Raw genomic sequence first — 10884 nt, 5'->3', positions numbered from 1 at the left:
AAGCTACACAAGAGCGCTGCTATTAGTGTCCACATACAGCGTTTCACCAGGTGAGTTATTTTACTAAAGGTTCATAAATAAAGTGACTTACCTGAATCTTTGCTAGACTAGTGCTAGTTTCTCTTCACATGAGAGCAGGAGACATGTTATCATATCCTCTTTTCTTTATTTTTTGGTGGGAGAAGGTAAAACTGCCGTAAGCAACTTCAAGGTTCAGAATAACTTGGGTAGGTCCTAAGACATCTAGGACACTGGGAGTATAAGAGTTCACAGGGTTCCTAAGCTGTGGTATGATGACGTAAGCTATTTCACCGATAGAAATGCCATACACCTAAGGTACATAAGCCTCAAGCGGTGTGGTAGCTACAAGGGTTTCCCAAAGAAATGGATTTTCTGCATTAAAAGCTGTCTTCCAAAGTCAATCATTTCAAGGTAATACATCAAGACTGATGAACTATCAAAGAATTACATGCATATATTAAATTTCTGTCAGCTTATAAACCACTCCCTTTGAATCATAGAATCAGAATCATCTGGTTGGAAGAGACCCTCAAAATCATCGAGTCCAACCATTCACCCTGCATTGTCAGGGTCCCTAAACCATGTTCCTCAACACCAAATCCACACGGTTTTTAAACACCTCCAGGGATAGGAACTCCACCACCTCCCTGGGCAGCCTGTTCCAATACTTCACAACCCTCTCTGTAAAGAAATTTTTCCTGATATCTAACCTAAATTTCCCCTGGCGCAACTTGAGGCCATTCCCTCTCGTCCTGTCATTCATAATGTGGGAGAAGAGACTGACCCCCATCTCCCTACAACTTCCTTTCAGGTAATTGTAGAGAGCGATAAGGTCCCCCTGAGCCTCCTCTTCTCCAGACTAAACAGTCCCAGCTCCCTCAGCCGCTCCTCATAGGACAAGTTCTCTAAACCCTTCACTAGTTTCGTTGCTCTTCTCTGAACCCATTCAGCACCTCAGTGTCCTTCTTGAACTGAGGGGCCCAAAACTGGACACAGTACTCACGGTGTGGCCTCACCAGTGCTGAGTATAGGGGTACAATCACTTCCCTGCTCCTGCTGGCCACACTGTTTCTGATACATGCCAGGATTCCATTGGCTTTCTTGGCTGCTTAGGCACACTTCTGGCTCTTGTTCAATCGGCTGTTGACCAGCACCCCCAGGTCCTTCTCTGCTGTGCAGCTTTCCAGCCACACTTCCCCAAGCCTGTAACGCTGCAGGGGGTTGTTGTGGCCCAAGTGCAGGACCTGGCACTTGGTCTTGTTGAGTTTCATACAGTTAGTCTCAGCCCATCGATCCAGTCTGTCCAGGTCCCTCTGTAGAGCCTTCCGATCCTCAGGCAGACCAACACTACCTCCCAATTTAGTGTCATCTGCAAACTTGCTGAGGGTGCACTAGATCCCCTCATCCAGATCATTGATAAAGATGTTAAAGAGAACAGGCCCCAAAACTGAGCCCTTTGGATTTTTACCAGGAGGAAATAAATCAGAAAAATATTTATTTTTCCAGAGCAGACAGGTCTTGGAACTTCTCTCACGGTAAATTTCAAGGAACGTAGTGCTCTCCTCAACAACTGACAATCTTTTTTGCGGTGTTGAAATGCCTAGCTTTTGGCAAGCTTAGCTCCCATTACCCTTGTGCAGAGGCAAAAATTTCAGCCTGATCTTAGCTCAGAGCTTTTCTGTTCTGTTTTTCCTTTTCCTTTTTTCATCTCAATTTTTGTTTTAGTTGATAATGCAGCCAGTTCTTAAAAATGAAAGAAAGTGGCAGCTTGAGGCAGACCAAAATGGGATAAATCTTCAAGGCATCAAGGAAATGCTGACTGACATCTTAAAATGTCTGCTGCTTCAAAATGCTCGACACAAAACAGGAAATACCACTTTGGCTCTACCACTACAAGAAAGCCACTTTGGCTTCCTGTTAACAGAAAGACATGTCTCGTATAAATGCGGTAAGCCCAGGCCCTCATTGCAACTGGTCACTTTTGTACCACCAAACAAGCTAAAGAACAAAAAAGGCCCAAAGCCCAAATTTCAACCACAGTACATGGTTCTCCTTACAGAGAAGTATGCTTACATGGACCCCTGTGCTACTTTAAGAGTTAAGAAATACAAGTTTTTATATTAAATCTGTGTTATACATGTAAACTTACTGGCTCACACAGTAGACGCAACATGCCCATAATTTTTCCTATCTAGAAATAATTTTAAATTCTGAAATTCTACATAGTTTTAAATCAAATACCACCTCTTTTCTTCCTCTCCCTCTTTGATTGTCCCAAAATAGCCTTTTCTTTCAATATGAAGGTTTCCTCTAAAAGAAAATATTTGCAAAAAGAAAAGGTTGTAGCACATTTTTTATTTATGTTTATTCCTGTTTTAGGTGAAACCCAGTATTGAGTAAATTGTGAGAACTAGGTGCAGAAACGGTTCATGGTTCCCACATGAAACTTCTCTCATCTTAGGAAAGGAAATGTGATCGCACCTCAATCTGGTAGTTCATGAGATTTACATCACCAAAACAGAGACTGAATTTCCAGAAAAGTCACCAAAGACAGGCTGCAGAAACAACTGAAATTAGATGTTGTCATTAGTTACACCAAAATCTGCATAGCTGGACTTACTGCACCAATACCAAAAGGCTTCGACAAAAGAATAAGTGTGCATGTGCACACGTCCACACATACACACTTTCTCCTGAAAAAGTACATAAAACAAGTCCCATGAGGCAGATGGTTAAAAGGCTTTTGGACATTCACTAGGGATGCACAGTTTCCCTACATTGTGAGTCAATAGTGCAGGCCTTTCAAATTCAGACCAACAGACACCCTTTGTCCCAGGTATCACTGAGCAGATGACAGAGCTGTTGAAGTTTCTCCTGCCAAGGTGGCTCCCAGCTGCACCCGCTGATTGTAGCTGTCGGTTTGTGCACGCTTGTTTCTTCAACTGTGGCTTTCACGTTGCTGTGCAGTCCCTAGTGATGAATCCAGCACCAGGTCAAAACCATCACGTTAGTTAGCAATGGTGGAAAATGAATCCTGTTTCACTACAATTTTCACTTCACATTTCCCACACTTTCCATGTGTTCTGGGTCTAAATAGTAGCTCAAAAGAATGGAGATAGAATCTCAGCACTGCACTTGCATAAAACTCATACATTCATTTTCTTGAACACACAGAAATTTCTTAACATAACAACTGCATTAAAGTAACCCTAATAAAGAGTTTTCTCTTCTTTTCGAAAAGGGTGATAGAGCCCATCGTCAATAGGTTTTCAAAAACTCAATAGTTCAAAATAAGTACCTACTGATCATCTGAAAGAGAGTAATTTAAAAGCTCAACCTTCTTGGAACTGCAAGGCACTGACTCGTCTGGCCCAGTTGGACAGGCCACTTAAGCATGTGCTTGTTTTTAAGATCTAAGTGAAGATGCTTTTGATGAAAAATGTTTACACACTTCGCTTCATGAGAAACTCGCATTTGCGAATGAAAAAGTACATGCAATTTGACCTCGGCTACTTATCAATTATTTAGCACCAGATAGTTAAAATTCAGATGGACCAAGCAGATTAATCCCTATACTTCTAATTTTCAGTGTGCTCTCAGTAGTTAATTGACACGATGTCAAATTTAGGGGCTATCCCTCTACCACCTATGCATCTGCTTTGAAGAATTTCAGTTGGGAGCAGGACATTCACAGATGTCTGCCATTCAGAGGGACTTCTGTGAATGATGAAAAATTAAAAAACAAAACAAAACACTAAACTTAAAACGGGGTCAATTTTTGAGACACGGTTACTCTAAACCAAGTTGCACCAGCTATTGAGCTTGCTTAATTCCTATCAACTTCTATTTAGAATTAGTGAAGTGATGAAATCACCACTCGTGACAATTTCTTGAAAACAATAGCTTTTTAACCAACTTGGCTTTTATGTCAGCTCCCCCATTTAGTCATTGTCACCCACTTCCAGGTCTCACCTAATGCTTGTTCACCACCAGCAGACTAGCCATATTATTAAGTCCTGACCCACAGTTCTTACCCATACACTCCTAAACTCTTTTATACCTGAGGCAGTGATGCTATTTCAAGCACAGCCCTGCTTCTGCATTCAACCAGCTCTCATTTTCCCTGAGCCTCTCCCATTAAATCCTGTATCAAAGAAGCCTACATTCTTCCTTCTGTTTCCCCTTTCTTATAGCTTACTATCTGCTCCTCAGTTCTCACACTCAAGATAGCCCTAACTGCCATTTTCAGATGCATTGGGACATAATTCCATATCTCTATTTTAAAAGGAAAGCTGCTGAATATTAAAAATGCAGTATCAAGAGTCAGACTTATCACTACACAGGTGGAAAAGATTTCACATATTTCCACTAACACTATTAACTTTTGCTTTCTCAATCAAGCTACGATAAAACATAAAATGTATAAAGATAAGTTAATATGGCTGCATCTGTATAGTGTATTTTGCTTGAAAAGACAAACTGTATCGAAAACTAATGACAAAGAATATCTTTATGAAATAGTCAACAGAAATGCAGATTGCCACTGTTCCTGTAGAGGCATTTATTTGAGAATTCTGGGCTAATTCTTACTTTTCAAAATTCAGCACTCTGCAAAGTTCCTCATACTTGTACACACACAGAAGATGGGAAGGCAAAAAACTCAAACCTTGTACTGATGATGACAAAGGCAAAAAGTTACGATCCTCCTGCAGCAAAACCTCTTAATGCTATTTTGGTTTGCCCAAAGGGAAATCATAAAACTTTCTAGAAAACTTATTTTCCTGCCCTAAGTTGTACAGATTTTCTTCATCTAAAACTCAAAGCTAGAAAGACAGAAGAAAAAGTTATAGCAGATGTCCCAGGATAGTCTCAGTTGTAGCGCTATTACTGTGATTCATAATGGAACAAAACACAAAGAGGCATTTCAAGTCTACCCATAAGCATTCTCATCTGGGTAGGTCTGGTCCATGTATGCCTATCTACATTACAAGATTCAGCACATATAAATATATAAATAAAACATATATACAGTACAGTCACATTCATAGAAGCCATAAAATGACATATATTTACAAAAATATTTGCAGCTGTGTTTTACACTTCCAGGTGCACATCAGGAATGTTTTAGCTTCTGCCTTGTGAACTTGGTCACCTTTCTCAGTAGAAATCTGGGATGAACTTGTACCTTATATATTGTCAAAAATAAGAAAGAAGAAAACAATTTTGCAAGGAATTCTGCCAAGTCCATAAGAAAAGTTGAAACTTGTTGAAGCATTAGCTGCCTCATGGAAGAGTAAATTACATGTTAGCAAACATTGAGAGACCTCCTCTTCTTCATGTAGAAAGACAGTACCTTGGTTTGGTCCATAAATAAATTTGAAACTCATAAAACATCAGGCAGAGCACAAACTGTGTGCCTGACGGCTGTCTGTAGTATAAACTCATGCATACTTACTATTCTACTTGTCTCAGTTTAAACTGGTAGAGTGGTGAAAGTGAATGAATGCAGAGATGAAAATGCATACATCGGGTTATCTTACAGGGTAAAAAGGTAGAAATTAGACTACGTCCTGTTGGTACTGGTTTAGTTTCCTCTAATGGTAAGTTTACCTGGTTAAAACAACCTCAAAGATCTCACATTTATACAGTACATATTGTACAGTTCTGTGACTTCCAGGAGTTGGACATACTTAATTTACTTCTCCAAAGATGGAAAAACATTTCTTCACTGCTTCATAAAATAGTCTTCTTAGGTATGCAGTTCAGGTTCAGGCATGCTTTTTTAATTTGGGGGATTCGCCCTTTTGACATGAAGTAAGTTTTGCAAGAGGAATTAAAGCTATGGAGAAGGGGTTGTTTTCCTTTCAAAGAAGACTTGGAAAAAACAAACCTCAAAATGCAGCAGTTTAAAGTGCCTGTACACGAAGACCCGTGGAGAAAAATCTTGCCATGAACCATTAAACCATGGCCTCAGACAGCACTTTCAGCAATAGGCTGTGGAGTCATCTCTTGCTCCTCGCTATTCTCTGTGGACATGTCCTGGACCTCCTGCTGCTGATAAATATCTTGGACCAGCATGATGTTTGTGTTCCTCCACTCTCTGTACTTCATTGCTGTCAACTTCGGGTCCTCTAGCAACTGGTTAATTGTGGCCAGGTCATGTTCCTTACACTAGGAAGAGAAGAAGTGGTTATTTCCCACAGAAATCGTCAAGCTCATTGTCCATAACAAAAATACTCTGGGAACATTAGAGAACCAAGTCACAAGGAGATGGCCAATTATCCATCCTCCTGGCAACTTGTTCCCAATTTTAGAATATAGATCGTCAAAGTTAAGTTCACAGCAGAAATTTATCCCAGTTGAAGACAACATTACGATTTCATGTAGATTTTCTATTTTATAGGATTCTTAGTAAAACTTCAGAGACAGGATTCATGTGAAAATTGGACGTTGTTATGCTGTCTCACAACAAGTCAGTACTTGCATGAAACTAGACAAAACAGCATTTATTTCTGTAATTCACACCAGTTCCAACTTTCTCAAAAAATACTTATTCCCTAGCCACATTATAAATATCTCTTCTCTGAGAGCTAGACAGAAAATAATTTTCGATATAATCTGTGCAATGGCAGTAGAGCAGCTAGAGCACATGTAGCTGCCAATACATTACTGCCAGCTACTACTACTAAATCTGGTCTCTACTTTCGCCAAGAGCAGCTCAGACCATATATTGCAGGCACCTTAGTTCAATTGTAAGACATGAACAGTCGCTGATGCAGGGACATTGAGACTTGTTATGTCACAGAATCACAGAATTGTTGAGGTTGGAAGAGAGCTCTGGAGGTCATCTACTCCCATCCTCTTCCTCAAGTAGAGCAACCTAGAGCAGGCTGCCTAGGACCTTGTCGAGATAGCTTTTGAAGATCTCCAAGGATGGAGACTCCACAGCTTCTCTGGGCAACCTGTGCCAGTCCTCAGTCACTCTCACAGTAAAAAAGTGCTCCTTGATGTTCAGAGGGAACATCCTGCATTTCAGTTTGTGGCCATTGTCTCTGGTCCTGTCACTAGACACTGTTGAAAAGAGCTTGGCTCTTTCTTCTTCAAAACCCCCTTTCGGACATTTATATTCATAGATGTCCTCACATTTTCTGACACAACGAACCAGTCTGCTTTTCCAGCCCTTATTGCCTATCCATGCAGTGGACCACAGGATAGAGAAGCCTTCGTTAGCAGATTAAATTTCTTACTGGAGGCACCATGCTGCGCTAACAAACCTTTACTGCTTTTGCATGGCTCCATCCCTCCCAGTCTGTGTGTGAAAGCAATAAAATAGTTCTAACCATCTTCTCCTGCAGCCACCAGTTTCATCATGCCTGAGGACGCTCTGTGCTAGTGGCTGCCTTGAAAACACTTTGAAAATACTCTCACACATTCACGACACTTACGCATCCATATCCCACTACTACTCTAATGAGCTATCAGCTATTCTAATCCCTGTGACACCTGAGGTGCTTTCAGACAGAAAAGCTTGTTCAACTGTTGATTTACACAAGTCCTACCCTCAAGATCTAGTGTCAGCCCTTGTAAGAAGGCTTCTGACATTGATGCAGAGGTATGTGCAGTTAGCCAAAAAGAAGAGGAGATAGGGAGGTAGAAGGGAGTAAAGAGTATTTCCAGTTGGCAAACCTGTTGGTGAAAAGCCTGTACCACTGAATCTATTTCTCACATTCATTAAGCCTGTGATGCATTTGCACACAGCTTCTCTCTCTTCCAAACTATCCAAAGCATGTTTTTTTAATGATATGTTGTGGCAATAACACTAATCTGTTGTTAAAGATGTGGAGTCAAAAGTCCAAAATCAAAATTGCACTGAATCTTGCGTAAATCACTTCTCTAACTAATAGAGTTTTAATTAAAACAAAGTAAATTGGACCAGATGCAAAACTTTCCTGATTTTTCAATTTCCAATAGATCATTTCCAATTATGTCATGTCTCATCTTATAAGTTCAGAAAATTGACTTTAAAAGTACATAATCCCACTGATGCAAAGAATATGGCACTTTCACACTGCAGGCATTTGCCTCTCAGACAGGCTAACTCAAACACTGCTGTGTATAGAACTCTGTGTCTGTGAGAAAATGTCTGTGCTATATTTGTCTTGTCAATACTCCAATTTCTTAGTCTGAAGAAAGCGGAAAAAGAAAGATCAACACATTTCATACATTATGAACACTCTAAAAATTATTTTTCCATATTAAACACAAGTGTTAGACAAGCCTAAGGTTATAAAAACTGCTAAGCACAACTTATACAATAATCCCATGCTAAATCAATGCAAAGATATCCTCCTTGCTCATGTCTGGCAGTAAGGCTTCCATGCATCTCCATCCTAATGAAGTTGACTGTCTCACAAGATACAACTCCATTTTGTACTAACTGGGTCTTAGATTTATTAGAGAGGCTCCTATCAGGGAAAACTTTGCAGTATGTTTCTATGCTTAGTTTCCTGTCCCATAAAATAGGCATACTTTTCAAGCTAACTTTCTATTATATAATGGGCTCACTTGATTGCTGATGCAGATGAATACTGCTGTAGTCAGTATCATATCACTGAAGACTCTTTGATACTGAGGAAAGACTCCACCAGGTCTCAATTGGAGCCAGGGAGAATGCCTATATTCCCACTTGTCTTCTCAACTTGTGTGCTCAAGAATTTTAACACAGGCCAGAGTGCCAAAGCCAAGCCTCCCATTGCAACTAATAATCAAATCTGTGATTGTGCTGATAGGAGAAGTTTTTACATGCATTTCTCCAGCTTACAATGCCTGCAGCCAAATACACGCACTTGAAGAAAGATACTCGATTTGTGCTTCTAATGCATAAAAAAAGAAACAAGTCCCAGGTTTACATTTATTCTTTCTTCTCCTTACAATTTAAATGCTATAGTTAAGCTTTCTGTTTCCCTCAGTACCATTCAGAAGCAGGCTTTGAAATCCCATGACACTTGACGCTGGTGAGTAAACAGCCTCATAAATCCCCATATTCCAGGCAGATTTACTGGCCCTTTCATGAAACGTCCCCTGAACCCCTCCGGTTCACGATACATTTCCAACATAAAAGCAGGATGCTTTTGTTATTAAAAATATTTTAGTTACAGGAGGTCTTTACAATAGCTTTGGCACGTCCTGTACATTCTCCAATAATCACATAAGGAAAACTTTTTTTGGCTCAGGGTCATTTTCATCTCCTTTATCATCAACATACTTTTTCTGCTCTTCCTTTTCTAAGGCTCCCCTGTTTAATGCATTCAGCTGAGCTTGCAAGTTTTCCAGCTAAGAGAAGCTTTCTTTATTAAATTTTCAAAATGGACTGGAACTTCTGCACCAAGAGTCCCTTCTGAACTATTGCCTCTGCTTCCAGTTCAAATTGAACAACAAATCACCACTCAGTATTCAGAATGAAGTAGGAAATTTCAAAAACTCAACTAAATTCTCTGGGACTTTAAGTAAATATGTAATTAGAGTTTGGCTGAGGTCTAGGCTTCCTTCTTTTTTCAGTCAAACAGTTCCTTTCTCTCAGGCTTTCCCTTGGTTAGTTCTGCGACCTCACCTTCAATGTACTGTTCAGCATTCGAATTTTGTGGAGTTTCTCATTAATGGAGGGGTTTTTGCTGCGTTTGATAAATGACTTTCTAAGCTCCTTCTTCGTTGACAGCCGGCGATCACCAATGGGAGACAGGCTTGCTTGTTCTAATGACTTGTAAAGTCGCTCCATCTCATCATCATCACATTTTTCCTGATCTGCAAAGAAAAGAATAAATTGGGTATGAGAATGTGAACACAGCAACAGATAGCAGAAATATTGAGTTCAGCTATCAGAAGGGCACTTTGCCAAATCAAAAAGCAACAGTTTTAGATCTACAAAAGATAATTTTTAGGGTAATTTATAGGGTAATAATGCACATGAGAAAGGCATACTATCAAACTCAAACATTTTTAAGAATCAGGTTGTCATCTAAACAGATACGAGCATGTGTTTCCACTGATGGAGTGCTGCTTTAATGCTCCAAATATATCACAGACTTTGAACAACAGGTCTGTAATGCTACATTTAAATGAAAACAACTTTGATAGCATCAACACCCATTGACCTTGTCTGTACATGCTGCACACAATTACATTTCTACCTCATGACTAACAGGTCAAATTCTATTTGGTGCACCAATTCATTGCCAGGTTTTGAAAATTATTGAAAACAAAGTCTAAAAAATTGAGCAATGAAATGAAACAAAGGAATGTTTCAAAAGCTCCAAAACAAGGTCTCTAGAAAACAGATTAAAGTAGAAACCCTCGATGCACCTATATTTAACTCCTGCTATTCACAGATTGCAGCATAGAATTTGCTCGTGATGCCTCACAACAAAGCCTTGATTATCTCCACCTCAATTATTCTGATGGATCCCAAGTTGCAGCACCATTTTCCATGACAAAGAGGACATGAAAGGAAAAGCTGGGAATGAAATAACAGAAAATGAGATAAAAATTGAAGGAAAGACTTTTTTTTCAGAATAAACCAACTTAAAAATGAACAGTCCGAAACTAAAAATGTACCATGCATATATAAGGCCATTTGGGCAGAAAGCCGTTCTCAGCCACAGACTGCGCAACTCACTTCTTGTCCTTCAGACCGCACTGCAAGCTTTTCTACTTCAGTGTTTGTTAAAGGAAAATTTTAAAGTTATCGGTGTTTTCAGAGTGCTAATGAGTCCCTCAAGACCCACTGGAATAACATTCACTTCTATTTCACTGAAGATGGTGGTTGTGGTTCTCAACTGCAGTCCTACATGTGCCAGCTGAACTGCC

The 10884-nt window shown here is 39.8% G+C and overlaps 1 protein-coding gene across 2 annotated transcripts in view; it reads right to left on the bottom strand.

Moving 5' to 3' along the window:
- Positions 1-5775: 5775 nt before the first annotated feature.
- Positions 5776-10884, bottom strand: part of IPCEF1 (interaction protein for cytohesin exchange factors 1) — a 46637-nt gene continuing 41528 nt past the window's right edge. For both annotated transcript variants that reach the window (XM_086625093.1, XM_086625084.1), the window contains 2 exons: positions 9632-9822; positions 5776-6192 (listed from right to left, as the gene is read on the bottom strand). In XM_086625093.1, the coding sequence (XP_086481219.1) occupies positions 5992-6192; positions 9632-9822 (392 nt within the window). In that variant the 3' untranslated portion in view covers positions 5776-5991. The remainder of the gene's footprint in view (positions 6193-9631; positions 9823-10884) is intronic.

The sequence above is a fragment of the Tauraco erythrolophus genome, chromosome 2 (genome assembly GCF_009769465.1).
Source record: "Tauraco erythrolophus isolate bTauEry1 chromosome 2, bTauEry1.pri, whole genome shotgun sequence".
Classification (NCBI taxonomy): domain Eukaryota; kingdom Metazoa; phylum Chordata; class Aves; order Musophagiformes; family Musophagidae; genus Tauraco; species Tauraco erythrolophus.
The sequence above is the reverse complement of the archived record's forward strand: the minus strand, read 5'-3'. Positions and strand labels throughout refer to the sequence as shown.